At 34.8% G+C, this 22,236-nt stretch overlaps 1 protein-coding gene across 7 annotated transcripts in view; it reads left to right on the forward strand.

The window, feature by feature from the left end:
• The window catches only part of TRIM37 (tripartite motif containing 37), a 155,909-nt gene that overhangs the window by 83,832 nt on the left and 49,841 nt on the right, over nucleotides 1-22,236 (forward strand). For 5 of the 7 annotated variants that reach the window (XM_074223591.1, XM_074223595.1, XM_074223589.1 and 2 more), the window contains 6 exons: nucleotides 249-557; nucleotides 4,267-4,398; nucleotides 6,028-6,217; nucleotides 8,233-8,351; nucleotides 16,107-16,256; nucleotides 17,949-18,027. In XM_074223591.1, the coding sequence (XP_074079692.1) occupies nucleotides 249-557; nucleotides 4,267-4,398; nucleotides 6,028-6,217; nucleotides 8,233-8,351; nucleotides 16,107-16,256; nucleotides 17,949-18,027 (979 nt within the window). Of the gene's footprint in view, nucleotides 1-248; nucleotides 558-4,266; nucleotides 4,399-6,027; nucleotides 6,218-8,232; nucleotides 8,352-16,106; nucleotides 16,257-17,948; nucleotides 22,168-22,236 lie in introns of those variants that run through there. The other 2 variants (XM_074223593.1, XM_074223590.1) reach the window with 2 other exon arrangements.

The raw sequence follows: 22,236 nt of genomic DNA on the forward strand, positions 1-22,236 counted from the left end.
TTCAGAATTTTCAAATTATTTTAAATTCAAATTGGAGAGTCATGAGCTAATTTTGAATAGTTGGGTTGAATATGACCCAAATGTGACTGTGACTTTACCTTGATTTTCATTGTTGCAATTACACATAATTTCCCAGATGTAACTTTCTATAATATTCAGACATGTAAGAGGGATTGTGGTTCTATAGGACATAATTAAATGTATTACCAAAACTTTAATTTTAAGGCAACTTGTTTTTCTCTCTGAAGCCTCATATGCCCGAAAAGATAAAGATCAAAGGAGACAACAAGCAATGTGGAGAGTGCCTCCAGATTTGAAGATGCTAAAGAGACTCAAAACACAAATGGCTGAAGTGAGAAGCAAGATGTCTGATGTAAAAAACCAGCTATCAGAAGTAAGAAGCAGCAATGCTGGATCCTGTGATGTCCAGTCCAGTGCTTTTTCTGCTGATCAGATGTCTTTGGCTACCTGTACAGCAGAAAGCTGTGGCAAATTACAAGATCTGGGAATGGAACTTTTGACAAAATCATCAGTTACAAGTTGTTACATCAGGAACTGTAAGTGGGACAGGAACTTGTAAGCCACTTTCCTATGTAGTTTTGAAACTAAGGAACTAGAGCACGAATAGTACAAAGAACCCAGGAGCCAGGTGTCTTGAGTTTGAATGCCAGCCCTGACAGAAGAATTTTGGTGAAATCATTTCACCTCTCTGTATCCCTTATTCCTCTTCTGAAAAATTAGGACATTGGACCAAATGATCTTAAAGACCTGCCCACTTCTAAATCCTCTGATAATTTGAAGAAAAATAACCTTTCCTTTAAAAAAGCATCACCTTGTCAAATTAGCTTAGGAGACATCTATATATCTCCTCCATTAAAGGCTGATTTTGGTTGGGCTGACATGGAGTAATGGGAACTATTTGGTTTTTAAAAATTTATTGCAGTGACTAGATTTAAGAAGCTAATTCATAAAGATTGTATGTGATTGGTAAGGATTATGTTGGAACATATGTCTTATCTGAGGACCAATCTTGGTTTTGAGAATGTTGGCTCTAGCAAGACCTGAAAGCCTATCCTGAAAGGATGTTTCAGATCTATATCAGTGTAGGTAGTATCCACAGTCATGAAATCTCAAATCTTTAAAGTCTTTAATTCTTTGGTGTTGGCTATAACTTTTGAGTTTTCTCACTTATACAAGTTTTAGATTGCTGTTGTTTAATAATAATTTTTTTTGGTTTTATCTTTAGGGGCAATGTAGTATAGTTGGGAGAATGTGGGACTTGGAGTCAGGAAGACCTAGGTTTAAGTCTTGCTTCTGATACTATCTCTGTTGTCTGGGTGCAAGTTATATACACTATGTGCTTTAGGCAATTGTCTAGTACATATCCACTAAATTATGGAAGGTTGCATCTTCATGAAGAAAATTTATTGCAGCAAGATCTCCTCAAACAGCCAGATTTTTTTGTCTTTATGATACATAATGAAGTCAGTTTTATTATTTAACTCCATAGCAAGATCCTTTAAATATCATATTATTTTTAGGTTTTTTTTTTTTTGTTTTTTTTTTTGCAAGGCAAATGGAGTTAAGTGTCTGAGGCTGGATTTTAACTCAGGTACTCCTGACTCCAGGGCTGGTGCTCTATCTACTGTGCCACCTTAGGCACCCCTGAGATGATGGTATTTTAATGTACATTTAGTGGAAAAGAATTTAGCTAGATAAAGTATTTATTAACCTCTAAATTATTTGCCATGCACTATTCCAAGCTCTGGGAATGAAAAAACAAGAAAATAGAATAATCCCTCCTCTCAAGGAGTTTATATTCTTAAATCTTAAAACTGGGTAGCTGGTGCAGTTGGATGACCTCTTTGCAGAGACAAGTAACTGGCATGAAGTTGGAGCAGACCAAAGAGTAAAGCAACAGGGTAGGGCTTCTCAAGACTTTGAAATCCTTGGCAGCTACTCACTAATCAGTGAGGGAACTCCTCATCTTGGAGATGGAGCAGACAGTAGAGTGAAGAATAAGGTAGAAGTGAATTATACCCTACATAGTGTCTTCAAAGTGGGAGAGATTGAACCTGTAGCCCCACTGCAGAAGCCAGTTTTCTTTTTGTTTCCTATTTAAAGCACCTGAGAAATGATTGACCTGTCTAGTTATGCAAATGTTAAGTTGTTGAGGGTTATGTACATCTTTATTCCAAGACGGTCATTATACCAAACCTCATCAGATCTGATTAGGTTTATAAGCCATACTTGATTTCTACCTACCCTCTTTTGTTTCCCTATGTTTATCTGTGGGCCAGTAAATCTGCCACCTGGAACTGCCCCAGGACTCCCTGTGTATCTAAGGTGCCAGCTTCTCTCTGATAACCATCTAGGCAATTAGCTGCAAAAAGTGAGCTGAAAGCAGGGGTGGAAGTAGTGGAGTGGAACTGAATTTGCTACATTATTTAGTATAACATTATTATCTGTTTAGTGTCTGGCTTTAAAGGATGGTGATCTTGATTAGGAATAGGGTGAAGGGATGATGATCCTGAATCACAGACTACTTAAGGATAGTATAATATAGCATTGAAGCTTTCTGAACACTCAGAGGCAGTATGAAGGCAATGAATTCTGGGTAGGGGGCATCCAAAGAGATTGGAACCAAGAAAAGAAATAATACTGAATTCAGCCTTTCTCTCTTTTGCCTTGACCTCCCTGAATCCTAGGCTATCGTCTTAAAAGTTTTTTATATCATTTGTATCTGAGGACCCAAGTTTGTGATATGGGTGAAGAAGCAATGAAAGAAGAAATGAACAAACCTCTCAGTGTGGGGAGCAAACAGTCAACTGGAGAGAATGGTTCTGTAGTATCTTAGCCATCTTTAGCAGGGGCTACATAGAGAATTGGGGAGTGGGGATATTCCTTAAATGCCTGTTGAAACATGATGTGATGTGAAAGGTTAGAAGATTTAGTACTGACTTGATTTCATTTAAAATTGATAACTTCTACTCATTGATCCTGTTAACTAACTAGTTGGCTTTAGACTTAGAGGAGGAAACCATTTATATATTTCAGTTCTTTGTATCTATATGAAAATACTGTATTCAGATATGTTACTCATAAATGGCAAGTTTGGGGGTTTTATTTCTGTAATTGACTTCATTTTTTATAGATGAAATTAATCCGTAAGCACTCAAGATTATAATTAATATGGTTTTCTTGCCATTAGATCCTTTATGTCTTTTTTTAATCAGCCTAAGATGTTACCTGTTTGTTTTTTTTTCCTTACTTCCCTTCTTGCACCAAACTCAGATTAAGTTTATCTTACTTTGCATTGACACAATCATCCCTATCCCTCCTATTTTGTCTGATAATTTTTTTTTTAAATTTTTTTGTTTACACTACCCTCAGTACTTTAGTTTAGGAACTACACTTTCCCCCTCACTTCTACCTGTTCATCTGATTGTCACCTTCAAGAAATTATTTCACTTCATATTTCTTTCCTTCAGTCTTTCAGATTATCTTATTCTATTTCTTTTTCCATGTATTTTCAATTCAATAATCCTTAACATTTTTTAGTAACCTTTATAAGAGTTATGATTTAAATAAAAGCTGCAATGAACTTAGCTCCATTTTACAGGATGTTTACACAGAAACATCCTTCTTATTTACTTTCAATTTTATATTACCTTGTTTTAAGTTTCATTTGCATGTCAAAGACCCAGCCCAGTTCTAGATAGCAAGTAAAGAATAGAATTTGACGTTTCTATCCTTAAAGAAGAATCATTTTTCTTGTAGTGGAGTAAGTTCAGTTTTGCAAGATAGTTTATCTTTGGGGATGCTGGCTAAATTTTCACTTGATGAATCCATTTATATAGTAGGATTTCATAAAATTTTAAAGGTAGAATGGGGCTTCTAGAGCATATCATTATATCAGTGAGAAAAATGAGACCCAGAAAAATGATGTGAATTGTCCAGTATAAAACAGGGTAATTCCATTTTTCCAATTCCATTGTTCTTTTACTGTAACAGGTATCTCTACTTCAGAGGACTTTGGCTTCTTATTTTCCCCCCGACTAATTACATTTCTTTTTTTTATAAGCTGAGTTGAGAGCTCAAACTCACTTGAGTTTCCTATCTGGAAGGATTTTTAGAAGACTCCTTTATAAATAAGGAACAGAAATTAGAAAACAGGAACCTTTTTGAGACATTATTTTATTTCATATATAGATATATATATATATATATATATATATATGAATGATTACTAAAATGTCTTTTCAGCCACAAATAAGAAAAATAATTCTCCTAAACCTACCCGATCTGGTACAGCTGGAAGTTTGTCACTAAGAAGAGCAGTGGATTGTGGGGAAAACAGTCATCGCCCAAAGGGAGATTGTCAGACTTCCTCTGAAGGTAAATCTGAAATGCTTAGTAGATGTATATATGATCTTATTGCTTGTGCTCTATCATAGTCTGGAAGACTGGTGTTCAAATCCAGCCTCATTCCATTGATACTTACTAGCTGTGTGACTTTGGACAAGTCACTTAACCCCAATTGCCTCGTATCTAGGGCCTTCTCCTATTTCCTGATTCATGTCTGGTCACTGGACTCAGTTGGGTTTAGAGGAGAAAGTGATGCTAGTGACTTAGCCCAGCATCCCTTCACTCAAATCCAGCTCACTTTCTTGTCATGGCATCACATCCCTGATGCCATGGTCTTCTTCAAGAATGAAGGACAAACCCATCAATTGGGGAGTGGCTGAACAAATTGTGGTATATGTACCTTATGGAACACTATTGTTCTATTAGAAACCAGGAGGAATGGGAATTCAAGGAGGTCTGGAAGGATTTGCATGAACTGATGCTGAGTGAGCTGAGCAGAACCAGAAGAATATTGTACACCCTAACAGCAGCATGGGGGTAATGATCAACCTTAATGGATTTGCTCATTCCATCAGTGCAGCAATTGGGCACAATTTTCGGTTCTCTGTGATGGAGAATATCATCTGTATCCAGAGAAAGAATTGTGGAGTTTGAACAAAGACCAAAGACTATTCCCTTCAATTTAGGGGGAAAAAAAACCTCTATTATCTTAATTATGTAATTTTGCTATCTCTTATACTTTATTTTTTTCCCTAAGGATATGATTTCTCTCTTACCACATTCAACTTAGATCAATGTATTGCATGGAAACAATGTAAAAAGACTAACAGACTGCCTTCTGTGGGGGTGTGGGGGGGAGGGAAGCAAGATTAGGGGAAAAATTATAAAATTCAAAATAAATTAATTTTTAAAAAAAGAAATAAAGAATGAAGTACAAACAATAATAATAGAAGGGCACCTACACAGTTAAATAAGTAACAAAGGAAAAAGAGATGCAGGAGATGGAGATTGAAGAAAAAGTCCAGGCAAACTTCTGTTATGGACTTAATGGAGAAGAAATTACTTTTATTTGGGGAAGAGACAGGGGAAGCTTCCAGAAGGAGGTAGGATCTGGTTTAGGCCTTTACGGTAGAACAGTGATGAACAGAAATGTGTTCATTCAAAAAAGTCCATTCCACTTATGAGGAGTCCAGTGAGCAAAGGAATAGACACAGGATTAAGTAGGAAGAGAACAGGGGATGGAGTATTAGTCCAGTTTGGTTGTGAGGTAGATTATGTGAATGGAAATAATATTTTTGTGAGACAGTACAGAGAAGTTATAGCTATATTATGTGCTTGCAGTTCTAGAATGCCAGGATCAGTATTTTACACACTTATTTGGTAGTCATTGACAGCCACTAAAAAATTTTGAGAAATATTTTATCCTGTTCCTTTGCATAGTTGCTAATAATCATATGTGTTTTTTGAAAAGAAGATAACAATAATTTAAGCCCAAACTGGGTCTTTAAAAGGTAGAAAGGGCCATTTTAAATCATTAATATGCATTTCCTTATTTCTAAACAGTTAAATATTTTAAATTTGTAAATCATATATATGTAATTTGAGTGATATTATATATTTATTTTATCTATTTTATCTCTGAATATTCCTTTTCGTCAGGGTGCCCTGGAAGCTCACAGTCTGGTAGTAGACATAGCCCACCCCGAGCCTTGACTCACAGCAACATCTGTGAGGTCCTGCCCCAAACAGAAGACAGACAATGTGAAGTTTTGGATCCAGATGTTCTTATTGTTGCAGGTTTAAATGGCTTACCTGTTATGGAGAAGACAAGAAAAATGATCACATTGGGGTAAATTTAAGACCTCTTTTAAATGTAATGCATAGAATTATTTTTTTTATCCCTTTAAATATTTTGCTTCTTAATACATGCCTATCATATTTTAAAAGTAAGCTTCCCATTTTATAAACTCTGTAACAAAGAGAAATAGAAAAAAATTATGTAGCTTAAAGTATCTAGAGCCTTTATTTCCTGATTTTGACCAGAAAAAAACACTTTGTAAATGTGGAAAGAAGCAAAAACCATAGTTATGTCATGATCAATTAATAAAGCTCATTTTAAGTAAATTAGGGTTATTGTATCAGCTAGTATGATCAAGGTTTTTTTGTTTTTATTTTTTGCCAGCTTCTTCATAGCTGTTCTATATAATTTATTAAGGTTGTAGTCTGTTATATCTCATAAGGCTTTACATTTGTTTAGGTTTAGTGAAGTCATTCTAACAATTTGGTTTCTATTTTTATTTTCTTCCCATAAAGGATTTAGAGTTTGAATTTCCAAAATTGTTAAAGTATACATTGCTTAATTCCATTTATTCCTCCTTAGAAGTCATAAATTCAAATCCTGGGACTGTCAATTTAGTCTTTCAACCTTTCAGAAATGATTCATCATATAATGCAATTTATTTGGTTCTACTGAATGAGACATTGATATCTTACCTGGTTTTCTGCTCTGAATGGATATATAGAAGAACTTTTTAAACCACAGAACAACTTTGTCTGGATCTACTTGAATTAAGTTTATTCATTCCTTAAGAAGCTATGTACAATTAATTTTAAATAATTAACAGATTGGATAATTATGGAAGTGACTTAGTTATGTTATAATACTTGGTTTATCCTTTAGTTCAGTTTAAGCTGCTTAGTTTATGGTTTTTGGACTTTAAACTTTAACTTGCTCTCCATTTTAACTAGTCAATTTTCAATGCACCTTCCTTTTGATTTAGGATAAAGCTGGCTTTTTAAGAGATTTTTTTAAGAATCTGATGATTTAAATTGTAGAAGTGTGTGTTCTTTCTTGCCTAAGCAAATGCTTTAGTCTTATTCTTGAAGAGTTTGAATAGAATGATATTATATCATAATTGTGCTGCTTGCTATATATAGTTTGTTAGCTCACTTAGAGCAAAGAAATCTAAAGATACAAAGTCAGTCCTTGTGTGGGCTAGATATCTTTGCCAAAGTCTAGTACCTCTAAGATAACATCAGTGCAAGTCCATTCCCACTATGAGGAAAATAACTCTGAACATGTGATTTTACCTAGCAGGGGTTAGGTCACTACTGTTATTTCTGTATTTTAAAAAAAGGACAGAACATTATTTTTTAAGTATATCTGATAGTGATGACTTAATCTTCTAGGAAATATCTATAGAAAATCTACTGACTTAATTTTACATTAATTCATCAATGTTTAAATGTTATCCCAACTATATACTTTATTTTAATTTTATACATTTTATTTAAATGTGAATGATTTTTTGGCCAAGTCATGTGGTATAAAGACTACATCAAAATACAGTGTGATAAAATTTCTTAAGCCTGGCTCTTTTTACTTTTTCAATTAGGAGGCTTCTATAAAAAAATTTAAATAAAATAATAAGAAAGTAGAAATCATACTAAAATTCCATGAGTCATTCAGCATCAATCCTGAATTTTAATGACTTATGTTAAGTTTATGTAAAACTTTAATACACAAGATGATAGGTTCATAGATTTAGAACTGAAAGGAAGCTTAGAAGTCATAAGGTCCAACCTTCCTATTTTACAGATGTGGAAACTGAAGTCTAGAGAGCTTCAGTGACTTCCCCAGTGTCATTCATTCTCTCTCTCTCTCTCTCTCTCTCTCTCTCTCTCTCTCTCTCTCTCTCTCTGACACACACACATATCAGACACACACACATGTGTATATATACAGGCACATATATATGTATGTGTATATGTATAAATGAGTTATAAGAAATAATACTATTTATTTTCATATACTTTTAAATATAGAAATGTAATAAAAATGATATCTCTTTACCATATTTCAAGGTCTAATGCTAAAGGGTGCCGCATAGAAGGAACACCAATTGCTGATATGGAAAACAATTCTGAAACTGGGGAGTTACAAGCCATACTTCCTGAAGGGGCTACTGCTGTGCCTGAAGAAGGTAAATAAAAGTTGAAGTTATAATACTAGTGACTAGAAAGTAGTATTGAGAGGGTAGTTTCTTAAAATACTTAGTTTATGAGGAATCTTTAATCTTTAACATCTTGCAGTTTGACTGTAACATTTTGTTTTATGAATTTAATATGTGCTAATTCAGCAAAAAGCATCAAAAAAATTTAAGAGATTATACATATCCTGCAGAAAGTATTATATATTAGTTTAGTATTAGTAAAGTGACATCATTGCTTTTTAAAATGTCATTTATAATTCATACAGTCTAGTATAATACATATAGTCTGCTATGTATTGAAAATGTACATAAATTGATAAAGAAGTCAATCTTAATTTGTTTTTTGTACTTTTAAAGAACAGCATAAATTGCTTAGCTCTTTTTTTTGAACAGTGTTTTAAGATTCAGAAAGTCTCAAATCTTAACAGGCTCCTTCTCTGTTAAGCCATATTTGGTTATAGTTGTAAGCATTTCTCTAAGTATATGTTCATTGTTCTCTGTTTGTCTTGAGACCCAGAAGATGTTTTGCAGTTCTCAGCATTCAGATGGTATCTGTGTGGAAGTGTTGATTTCCCCTTACTGTGTCCTTTAGGAGTCAGAAAAAAAAGTCGACTTTCTTATTGATATTTGACATAAAAAATTTTACTTCTCCCTTAAAGTCTGCCGCCTTCCACCTCTGCACTCATTTGAATTTCAATGACTGATGAATTGTAGCTCAAAGCCTATATTAAGGTGCCAGAATCCATCTCTAGATGCCGTGTACAACATTGTGTAGGTGTTGGCACTTGCAGAAGGTCTTTCTGTGACAGAAGGCTAAAAATGTCTTGAGTCTTAGTCAGTACAATGCAGTGTACTTCTGTTAGGTACCGCTATTCCAAGAGAAAGGATTAATTGGGAAATGTTTTAAAAAGAAATACTTAGAAACCTGCAGGACTTGCTTGGACCACTGCCTTTTGTTGGCAAATGACATTTTAAAATGCTATTGCATTGACTTTTTTTTGTAGTATATGCTTTAGGTTACATAGCTTGTCTTTTACTGTCTGCTTCTTGTAAATTAAATTTTGATGATTTTTAAGTACTTAGAGAATAATTTAATGGTTGGAGGCATAAAAAATAGATTTTGGACATCAGATTTATTAAAGAGAAAAATTATTTTTAAATGTGAATAACACTGATATGCTGACATTTAGAATTGGAGGATTTTGAGAATTATCTAGTCCAATAACCTCTTCATTTTGTAGTTTTTTGCCTTTCATGAACTACAAAAACATATTCTTGACCACATTATTTAGGATTAACTTTACAGTTTAGCAGTATCAAACTACAAGGGGAATTAAGGGTACTGTTTTAAAATACCCACCTCCTCGGGGCAGCTAGGTGGTGCAGTTGTATGAAACCTGAAATCAGGAGGACCCGAGTTTAAATTTAGACTCAGACACTTTCCTAGTGACCCTAGGCAGGTCACTTATCCTTGTTTGCCTTGGTTTTCTCATCATAAAATGAGCTGGAAAAGGAAATGGCTTTATTATAATATCTTTGCCAATAAAACCCCAAATGGGATTACAAAGAATCAAACATGAATGAAACAAACAACAACAGCAACCATTCTTCATTTCAGGGAGCTCTGGGGAGAATTCTCCTCTTGTACAGCTCTTAGCATTCCTTGAAGTTGCCATATAAATGCAAAATAATTCTACACCATCAGATCATTAGAAAAATACCTGGATTAATTTGTTGTTATCTAAATGATTTGTTTATATCTAAAGTCCCAGAAAAGGTCCTGTGAAGAAAGTACCTCATAGAGCTGGTAGAAGGGAGCAGTTTAGACAAAAAAGAAGCTTTTGTCCTTCTTGGATTTTTCTGTTTTTTGTTTTTGTTTTACTTAAAAGAGAAGATTTGAACTTTAGTACCAGCCTCGGGTGTCGTTCTGCCCTCCACTGGAGCCAGCTCTGTAGAAACCTTGACATTTCATGTCTTTTAGGCTTCCTGACAAATTTAGTTGATTCCCATTGTATCTGAGTTGTGGGGCAAACAAAGCTCTTCCTTTGAGGAAAATACATCAGTAAAATTTTCCATGTGAGAGATCACTGTAGAATGCTGACAGAAGCCCTGGAGAAGATAAAGTAGGCTTTGTAATGCTCCACAGTACAGCTGGTGTTGGTTCTCTCTGGGAAACCAGGAACTGTTGTATTCATCATCTTGAGCCTAAATAAAAAGTGACTTTTACCTTAAACCTGCCAACATTGACAGCTTTGAGGAACTTTATTTTAAATTTCCATTTTGATGGCTTGATGCTGAAAATGATGGTGTTTTTCCTCCTGGAAAACAATGAACTGCAGACCGACTAGTGATAGGGCCATTTTCTTGATTGTTTTTTCTAAAAAGGAAAAACTGTTTATTCTAATTGAGCACAAGCCAGAATAGCACTGACCCTTTCAGTTAGCACAATGATACTCAAAACTTCTGAGAGTTGGCCTTTTGGCTATTAGACCTTCTCGCATTGTTTGCTGTTTGTGTTAATACCTGGTTGAAGAAAGGTGTAAAAACGCCTTGATCATCATTTCTTCTTTTTTACTTAAATTCACCTGACTCACATTCTCACTGAAAAACAACAAATATCTAACCCTGGAAATTTGAATATGATAATGCTTATTAAACTTTATAAGGATAATGGGATTTAAAGGATTTCCCAAGTATCTATAATAAATGAGTTCTTCAAAACCTGGAACCTGGTATTAATTCCCCACACAAAGTAAATAGTAAATAGCTTGCATGTGTATAGTCTTTTGAGAATTGCAAAGCAGTTTATACACATCTTATTTGATCCTCACAGCAACTTTTTGAAATTGGTACTGTTACTTTCACCTTACAGAGAAGGAAATAGAGATTGATAGAGGAAATGTGATTTGGCCAGGTCTATATGACTAGTATGTTTTGATGGCAAGAGCTGAAGCTAGTTCCAGTCTCCATTCCCTCCAATTTGCTTTTACTCTATTGGGCCCTGCTTCCTTTCTAGGATTGAGTAAATACTTGTGGGATGGTTGGTTTGAAAACATACCTTTACCACTGTGGGTGAATGTATTTATTAAGTAGAAAACCCATCCTGATCTTCATTTTATAGTCACATCTTCTGGGGGAAGGGCTGACTTTAAAAAATATGGAATGGCAGAATCGTAGTCCTTAGAAATAGTTATTTAATATAATAGATATATAGCACTATATTATATAGAGAGAGATAAGAGAAACTTGACTATAGTTCTGCTTTTCCACTAACTAGCTCCATATTCTTGGACATATCACTTTACCTAGATTGAGAGGCTTTAATAGATCTCAGGAATTAGGAAGCAATTATATTATCTAACCCTCCCTCACCTCTCTCAGGTGAGAAGGCTTAGACTGAGAAAGTTTTAGTGATATGTCCAAAGTCAAATAATTAGAGCAGATGAGACTTCACACTGGTCTCAATTCCATTACTCTTTCCATTTCATCAAATATGACTGCAGAGATTCTAAAATTCCTTGATTCTTTATTGCAAGATGACTCAGAATAGGTTCTGACCACAATAGTTGTAGCCAACAATGGAAAAATTAAAAGAAACTGGTTGAGATTTGAATAATTATTTATTTTTGCCTTGTGTTTTTATGTCCTCTTTCACATATTCATGAAGATTTGTTCAAGAGGTATTGTGGTCTAATGGGAAGGAAGATTATTGAAGGAGAAATCAAGATCTTAACAGTCTTTAAGCTTGTCCAGTTATTATATTCAGGGAAAATGATTTATACCTAAAACTGACTTTTAAAGTCCGAAGTAACAATACTGAAGAAGAACACAAGATGGAGACAGATCTTTAAAAAATGATTTAACCCTTTTTTCCCTCTTTGAAATAAGAGGAAGTATTCTGCACTCAGTTTTCTTTTCAGGAAAGAGCGTTTTAACAATTTAACATACTTAGAGTTAGATAGGAGTCAAAATATTTTCTTTGGTAATTTTGAGAATTCTCCCTGAACTCATCCTCCCTCCCCTTTGCACCCCCTCCTCCAAGCTTCCCACCCTCAGTCAATTTTTCTTTTTTTAGGTTTTTGCAAGGCAATAGGGTTAAGTGGCTTGCCCAAGGCCACACAGCTAAGTAATTATTAAGTGTCTGAGACCAGATTTGAACTCAGGTACTCCCGGCTCCAGGGCCAGTGCTCTATTCACCTCACCACCTAGCCACCCCTCACTCAAGTCAGTTTTTTTTTTTTTTAGTTTTTTTGCAAGGCAATGGGGTTAAGTGGCTTGCCCAAGGCCACACGGCTAGGTAATTATTAAGTGTCTGAGGTCAGATTTGAACTCAGGTACACTCCTGACTCCAAGGCCAGTGCTCTATCCACTACGCCACCTAGCCGCCCCTCAAGTCAGTTTTTAATTTACTTTTTAAACCAAAATATTTATTTAAATTTTAAATGAAAATATAACTATTAATAAATGAATTAGATCTTCTCTTTGGGGAAAAAAAATCAAGGCTGTGTTTTCACCATTGTATTTGGAATTTCTAAAAATCCTGGAAAATCCTAGAAAAACACAGGATCCCCCTAAGATAAAATCAGGACAAAGGATAGGAGCAAATAGATTGGTTAGTTAATTTTCTTGGCCTTCTGGAACACTCACCTTCTTCCCTTTGCCTTCCCCTTCTCCCCATTTCCAAGCTTGGCTGTCCCAGAATTCTTCTAGGACAGCTGGATGTGGCTCCTTCTTTCTTTTCCCCTTTACATTATCTCTCCTGGCTTCCTCAAACCCATCTGGGCTGCTTTACTATTCATATGGCTTGAATGATATTTTTCCATCCTATAAGGTGGAGACCATCAGGCTTTACTATATGCTCTGTCATTACTTCTGTGATAGGTATTCTAAACTTGAGGTCCAAAATCTTATTTTAATATTTTGTATTTCATTATAATTTGTTTTTTTGTTGTCTTGTATAATTTATCTATGCATTCAACAACTTTCTGAGACAAGACCCCAGTGTTATCAGACTACCAAAGACATCCCCAACACAAAAAAGGTTAATAATCTTTGCTCTGTGTCTTTGCAAACCCTTTCATCCAACATTTATGCAACCTTGCTATTCATTCCATGCCTGGATGCTTCAGACTTTTGGGTTTTTCCATCTGCCTTGTAGCTGAACTTTTTCTTTATTGTATTCTCTTTCCATTTAGGGGGAGTAGACTATCACTTTTTCTGTGTATATTCCCAGAACTTAGTACTAATCACATTTATATCACAAATTCAGAGTTGGTTCAACATTAAGAAAGCATAATTGACACTATCACAACAAGATGAACAAAAATCATATCAACAGATACAGAAGACTTGACAAAATAGAAAGTCCAGTTCTATTCAAAATACACAATAAAGAAAAAAGTAAAATAAAAAATGTAAAAGATAGAAGGAATAAAGTATATAGAATTGGAAAAAAAACCATGTAGTAAACATTAAATGGATGTTTTTTTCATTCATTCATTCATTCATTCATTTTTTTTCAGAGATGTACTAACTCGAATAGATTAGGTATTCCATGTTAAAAAGGTCATTCATTAACATCAATCATTACGAATTAGAATTTCAAAACCTTTGAAAATTATTAGGGAAACTTTTTTGTTTTGTCTAAGTTTTCTACAACCTTTAGGGGAAAAAAGTTTTGTGATCATAGAGGATAAGCTGTACCTCTCTTCACAGAAAAGAACCACAGAACTATAAGAGACCTTAGATAGAAAACATGTGATTCAGTGGTTTCCAGTTTTTTCAAGTAGGACAACTCCTTTTTAATGTTATACTTTGTAGACAAGCCACACTTAGGTGATAGTTTGATTAGTATCCCTTGAAAAATACATAATGACTGAAAGCTACTATGAATTCAGTAAAAGGGCAGCTAGGTAGCACAGTGGATAAAGCACCAGCCCTGGAGTCGGGAGTACCTGAGTTCAAATATGGCCTCAGATGAATAATAATTACCTAACTGTGTGGCCTGGGGCAAGCCACTTAAACCCATTGCCTTGCAAAAACCTAAAAAAAAAAAAAAAAAGAATTCAGTAAGAGTTTTTATTTGACTTATCATTTTATTCATCTCAGCACCATCTATATATATTTGAAAAATGAGATTACAAGTATGTTGAAGACTCTGTAGAGGGGGGACATTTTTTCATTTCCTAAAATCATAGATTTGTAATTGGAAGAGATCTTAAATAGTCCAGTCAACTCATGTTATAGTTGGAAAAACTTATGTCCACAAACAAAAAGTGACTTTCCTCAATTCACACAGGTGGCAAGTGATGGGCAAGCTAGATATTTATTGGGGGTTAAAAGAAAAGTAACAGTGTATGGTGAAGAAATATATTAATGGTAGATGGAGGTACAGACTCCAAGCCAGATCTGTTTAACAGTGAAACATATAACTAAGCAAAATTTCCCCCAATATTGATGGGAGATTGGATTGATGAATGACATTAAGTATTCCCAGTTCCTCACTGTACATGACCTATTCTTCATCCATATTCTTGATTCTGCTTTCACTCACAAATGTTGTACTTGCATATACAAGATCCCTGAAAATCCCTTTCTAATCATAATCTTTTATCATTCCGACCTTTTCTCTGTTTTATGATCCCTATCATTGTTCTTCATCCTCACCACTCTTTCTTTCCTAGTTTGTTTATTCATTCATTCATTCATTCATTCATTTACTTGTTTGGTTTTTGCAAGGCAAATGGGGTTAAGTGGCTTGCCCAAGGCTACACAGCTAGGTAATTATTAAGTGTCTGAGACCAGATTTGAACCCAGGTACTCCTGACTCCAGGGCTAGTGCTTTATCCACTGCGCCACCTAGCCACCCCGGAGGTAGCCATTCTTTCCAAATCTAATACCCCTACATACACCCTTGTTCACATTCACTCCCACTATCATCTTCCCTCTTTCTCTTCTCTTCAGTCTCTCACTTTCTACAGCATCTTTTCATGCTGTCTACCAGCACACCCAAGTCTCCCTCACTTGATCTTACCAGTTTTATGCCACCATCTACATTCTCTCCTCTCCTTCAGGATTAAACTCTTTGAGAAAGTCATCTACACTCCCCCTCTTCCTATCTTCTCATTCTCAGACCCACTGCAGTCAGGCTTTCAACTTCTTCATTCAACTAAATATATTGTCTCCACAGTCACTTCTGATAACCTAATTGCCAAATAAGTGACCTTTTATGCTTATCATTTTTGACCTCTTTTGCAACATTTGGCAATGTTGATCACTTTACCTCCTGGTGATATCATCACAGATGATTGTAGTATGTATGTACCATAGTTCAGTTTTATAGTAAATTCATTAACTAAATTCCCTTGACTCAGAGTAGGAGTATACCAAATTTTGTTGCATTAGAGTTATTATTATAGTATGGTTTATGAAGGCTTAGTGGGATCAAACTCTAGACACAATCAGAAAGACTAGATTTCTAATCTTGCCTCAGGCAAGATTACTCTAGGCAAATCATCTAACTTTTGTCTGCTTCATCTGTAAAAGGGAGATAATAGTATCTTATTAAATAATAATTATGATGAAAATACTAACAATTCAGGGTTGTTGTGAGGATAAATTTAACTGATATTTATAAAGTTCTTTACAAACTTGTAAGTGCTAAATAAATGTATCTCTTTATCATCAACAAATGCACACGGAGTTTCTTACTAGCTTTTTCTTTTTTTTCCCTTTTCCAACTTTCAGCAGTTCTCTGTCAGAAGCATGTTCTTCGGCTCCTGCCAGGAATGAGCAGTGATAGTGATGTCGAGTGTGACACTGAAAATGAAGAGCAGGAAGAGAATGCTCCTTTGGATGAATTTAATGACTCCTTCATGGGACAGCCCTCAGGGGAAGGTAGGACACCTGATGTTGCTTCAAAGGGGAGATTGCATTCTTGCTAAGAAAAAGGGAGACTATCTCATTTCTCTCTGGGGGGCTTTATTGCCTTGAATACCATGCAGTTGTGGTTTTTTTGTTTTGTTTTGTTTTGTTTTTAGTTTTTGCAAGGCAGTGGGGTTAAGTGGCTTGCCCAAGGCAACACAGCTAGGTAATTATTAAGGGTCTGAAACTGGATTTGAACTCAGGTACTCCTGACTCCAAGTTCAGTGCTCTATCCACTGCACCACCTAGCCTGCTCCAATGCAGTTTTAACAAGTGAAGAAGAATGCTTAAACTACTAAAAATACTGTGGTGGTGGTAGCTGCCCTATTAGTTTACCCAATATGGTACTTACTAAATTGAATATGTGTTATTTTTTTTTTTTTTAAGTACAGGATTCAATACATAGATCCTTGTTGAGAGATATTTTTAGCCTTTTGTGCTATGGCTTTCAAATGTACAAATTACATAGTATAGGGCTAAGGATCTATTTTCATAGGTTAGCTATTGAATAGTCTGCTGAGAAATTACAGAAGCTTTGGCTAAAGATAGAGTTTATAATTATTGTTGAATATACAACCAAAACCATACAAGGGATTTTATAAATTCTCTGTACTTTTTAGGAACCCCCTCATAATATATGGCACTGTTAGATTCCCCTTAGCTAGGTTAATGTTTATATTTTATTGACCTTATATTTTGTTATTCTTTCTCCCAGAATAGGACCCAAAGTTTGATTATTTTATATATTTAAGCTACCTCTTTTTTTAATCTGGGTAAGAGAACTAGAATGAAAACTCCCCCCACACTTCCTCTTTGGTGAATTGTAGTTTTCAGAGAAAGTTGCCTAGAGATCCTAAAAGGTTAAACACCTTACCCTTAGTGATGAGATGTGTCAGGAGCAGGACTCTTCAGACCAAGTCTTCATTATTGCTGCCCTATCCAATAATCATTTGTTAAATTTCTACTTTGTGTAAAGCCAGGTAGCCTTCTATGTATGCTGCCATACTGTCTGTCAAAATATCTCACTTAATTTAGTATCTTTCCAGCACCTTCAACTCCTTTTTAAAATTACTTTTTATTTCTAATCTTATATATTCCAGTTGTCCTGGAAATGTCCTTTTGGCACCAACAAAAGCAGCATTTTCTTGTTTGTTTGTTTGTTTGTTTGTTTGTTTTAGATTTTTCAAGGCAATGGGGTTAAGTGGCTTGCCCAAGGCCACATGTGTAGCTAGGTAATTATTAAGTGTCTGAGGTTGGATTTGAACCCAGGTACTCCTGACTCCAAGGCCGGTGTTCTATTCACTGCTCCACCTAGCCACCCCAAAAGCAGCATTTTCAACATGAGTGTTGATCATATGATATACAGACTTTTTAAAACTAATGGTCCTTTGGGTCAAGATGTCTTTAAATTTTCATCATGTTGAGTAAATCTGGATCTCTCTTCCTTCCTCCCAAGCTTCCCAGTACCCACAGGACAGGAAGAAGTGGCAAAAGAATAAACAAGAATCCCAAATTTCGATTTCCCCCTGTGCTTCTCTGGCTTTTATCACTGGGACTGCACAGTTGTTGTCTTATACATATCACACGTGACCAACTTAAGTATTGAGAAAAGTAACTTTTCTTGTTTTAAAATGTTTCTGTACTGTACCTTTTATTTTATCTTAGATACATGTTCCAGTTTTCCTGAAGGTGATCAAATAGGCCCTGAAGACCTCAGTTTCACCACTGGCGAGAACAGTGGAAGGTAATTGCCAAACCAAGGGCATTGGCTTTGAGTTAACCTGACTATGAATTTTGCAGTAGATGGTGACTGAAGTTTCTCATCAGAGCCAGGAACGATCACATGAAACTTGTTTGTTATCACTCTCTTTACCTGAAACTGTCTGAGAAAGGTGTAGATTGAGTGCACACTGGAGAGAAGAATCAGTATGGGAAGGGTTCTATATGCAACACAATAATAGAGTAGTTCTAGACATAAATAAATAACCTGCATTCAGAAAAGGCAGTTTTTCTACAACTAAAAGGAAATAAGTTGCCAGAAATTTACTTCTATCTTCCTAACTTGTTTGGTGCATGCCCTCATTAACCCACTCAGTGTTGATACTGTCCCTTTGGTGTTCTCTTCAGTAACTATATTTATGTGACAACCTTCCTACTGAAGGCATTTAATTAGCAGTTTATTCATGCCTGTTGTTTAGTGACCAAGAAAAAATAATTTAGGAATAGATTTTGTACTACAGGCTCTTTTTGTGAATAAGTGAAATAATTCTAACCAATGGGATACATTGACTGATAGGAGCTAATTGATTTCATTTGAAAATGCAGATATCCAAATTTAGTTGCATGAAATTATTCCATTATGCAGCTTTTTCCAATGGTTATTTTTAACCTCTTGGAGAATTAGGTAAATTTCTACTCTTAGAACTCTCTGCTCTTAAAGAAAGTTTTACTCATGGTTCCTATTGTTTTAAATGTTGATCCCATATCAGATCATTCAATTTCTTTTGTTTCTTAACATGTTTAACAAATATTGAGGGAATCTCCCCGACTCTCATTCTGTTCATTAATTTAACTTAATTTAATTTTCTAGATTTAAAGATTCAGAAATGTTAGTGATTCACATGAAAGTTTAAAAACCTAGGGAGTTTTCTTCCTTTTCTCATTTTTGGACCAATTTGGGGAGAAAGTAATTGCCAAACATCCTTGAGGAATGGCCTTTGTATTTGAGCTGCTACACTGACTGTGAGAAAACTACATTGAAAATTGAGTAAGAGACTACTGAAAAGGATAAATTACTGTATATAAATGTTTGAAAGGAAGACTTTTAATCTGACCATGTTTTAGCTAATGAAAATTGCTTTTTTGCATCTTATATTTTGGTGTTAAGTGTTATCATTCATGGTTTTTGTTCAAAACAAGTGTTTGCACTTTTTTGTTAATAAAATGATCTTGGGAAAATATAGTGCTTATGGTTATTGAAGAAGTCAAAAGGTATATTCTACTCTAGTCACCTGCATCAAAAGCTTCTTCACTTTGTACATGTTGGATAAGCATATAGGGAGGTGAGAGTATTGTCTAAGTTTTTGTGATGGTAGTTACTTATACATTATTATTACAAAGGGTCTCTTTGAGCTAGGTGAACATCCTAAGGCCTAGAAGACACTCATTGTTTTCTTTTTCCTAACTTAATTATGCAACATATGTTCTTTTCATTGGATTATTTTGCAAAATATTATAGATAGGCTTTTAACTTAGATTCAGGAAATTTTGCTTCATTACATTGCAACAAATAGGTATTCTTAATTTAAATATTCTCTCCATATAGCATGCACATACGCAATATAGTCATTTATATATTCTCCATGCATGTCATCATGGATATAACACACATGTTTACATGACATATGTACACACAGGCAAACATATATGTATGCACACACATATGAAACAAACCTTCTAAACAATTCTTCATCTTGCAAGTCCAGAACTTTTTTTTTTGTGGAAAAAAGAATGAAATTGACTATGGCAGAATTCCTCTTTTCTCTCTTTTTGTTTAAATTTATTTAAGGCAGTGGGGTTAAGTGACCTGCCCAAGGTCACACAGCTAGGTAATTATTAAGTGTCTTGAAGCCAGATTTGAACTCAGGTCTTCCTGACTCCAGGGCTGGTGCTCTATCCATTGTGCCACCTAGCTGCCCCTTGACTGTGGCAGAATTAAAAAAACTCAAATGCATTCCTCTTCAAAAAAAAATAATAGCTGACTAACAGATTAGTCTCTCATACTTGGGCAAATACTGGCTTGATCTTTGTTCTCATACTGGTTACTTATCCATGCACTTTATATTCATTGGATTTCTCATAAATGTGGAGATAGCCTGACACTTATATATTCCTATATAATTAACACTTTTACATACCTATGTTGGGTGAGAAAATTTTGGTTCTTTCTTACTGGTTCTTCACAATATTCTTCTGAGGTAGAATTAATGATAATTATTGTCATTATTTTTACAGAGGAGATTACTAGAGTTTTAGAGAGACTTGTCTAAAATCAGTCAGCTAGTATAAGGGTTGAACCAGGATTCAAACCTCTGATTCCAAATGTAGTGTTCTTTCCACTCTCTCATTTGTGTTTTCTGAAATTTTCCTTTATGTTTTGTGGTAATCGAGAAAATGATATTAAATTTAGAGTCAGCAAATCTTTGTTTGAATCTCAGTTCTGCCACTAACTCTATGAACTTAGGTAGGTCACAATTGAGAGTTTCCAAACTTTGAATTTCCTTATCTCGAAACCTTAATTTTGATGGAGACATTTAGGTGGCTATTATTATACAATTGTGGGAAGGGAATTTGTGCTGGGAATTGGAGCAGATAAGATAGGAAGTGACACTAGTTCATCACATTAAAGTCGTGGATGTCCTTAACATTGTTTTCTTGGTTCATTAATCACTGTCTATTCTTGTCTTAGTTTAGCATTCTTTTACCATAAATGTGCAAATATTCATCAAACCCTGAAGTTTAATAAAGACAATAGATCGATCAAAATGATGTAATGGGTCCATTCTTAATTTGAATCTCAAGTGTTGTCTTGTACTTCTTGTGATCTTCTAGAAATTATTACTTCTCTTTCTCTCACTTGCCATTTTTGACAAGCTATGAAATTTAGTGGACTTGGAGTCAAATTCTGTCACAAATTACTTACTAACTTTGTTAACACGAGTAAGTCACTGAATCTCTGAGAACCTGTTAGATGAGGATATAAATACTTTTTACTTTCCAGGATGGTTTTGAGAAAAATGCTTTGCACACATTTAAGTACTATACAAATGTGAACTGCTGGTGTTCTTGTTTGAATGATTATGAGACCCGTTGCAATTTGGTGAAAATTTGAGTTGAATGTGTAAGGAAGATTTTGCCCTGCCTTGGACATTGAAGGTACTTAACAGAATACTTGTTGGATTAGATTCAGTGACTACATCCATAGGGAAATAAAAATACAGCTTTATACCAAAGAAACATTTGTAGAGAACATTTATTGTGTTCTTCATGAGGCTGTATTTTTTTCACTTTCTGAATTAATTCATTTCATCAAAAAAAAGATTAATTTAGACAGTGAAAATATAAAGAGGACATTTTAGAAACCAAATTGTGCTGTATTTTGAAATCATAATGAATGGAATTTCTCTTTCTGTCCAACATGTGTGAAAAGATTTATTTTCATATTGAAACACTTGGAATGTAATCAGCATTCTAACACAGAATTGCTCTATTACTTGAGAAGCAGAGATTTGCACATGTATTAGAAAGCACTTCCAAATGACTGAGGCACAAAAGCTATTATTTCCTTGCTTATTCTGAAACTGTGTTTATATTTTGGTGGACATCATTCTTATATTAGTTGAGCCTTGGACAAAATTCAGTGGTTGGCAAACAAACAAAAGTGAGGCAGAGGACAAGCATGTTATGAGAAGTCACACATTAACTTGGGAAAGCCTCTGGGATTCATTTTTCCTCCTGTGTCTTGAAGCATGATAACCAGTGAAAATCTGCAACTGATTTAGGTGGAAGGGTTTGGGTTGTAGAAGCTTTTTTGTCTTGACCTTTGAATTAAGTATTTTCCATTTTGATGGTATTTATGGTATTGGAAATGTCCTTGTGTTCAACAAATTCTAATAAAAAAAATTATAAACAGACAACTGTGGCATCTATCTTATAAGTAACTGGCACTAGAGCATATTTTTTTTCGATTCTGATGATTGAAATTCGTGTGTGTGTGTGTGTGTGTGTGTGTGTGTGTGTGTGTGTGTGTGTGTGTGTGTATACTATTTAATATTTTATTCAGCCACTGGGTTTTGTGTATGTCATTTTCATTTTTTATAGCAGTGTAAAATATACATATTTTCATAGCAGTATAATAAGTACATCCAGAGTGTTTATTCATATTCATTAAGAA

The sequence above is a fragment of the Macrotis lagotis genome, chromosome 2 (assembly GCF_037893015.1).
Source record: "Macrotis lagotis isolate mMagLag1 chromosome 2, bilby.v1.9.chrom.fasta, whole genome shotgun sequence".
Taxonomy (NCBI): Eukaryota; Metazoa; Chordata; class Mammalia; order Peramelemorphia; family Peramelidae; genus Macrotis; species Macrotis lagotis.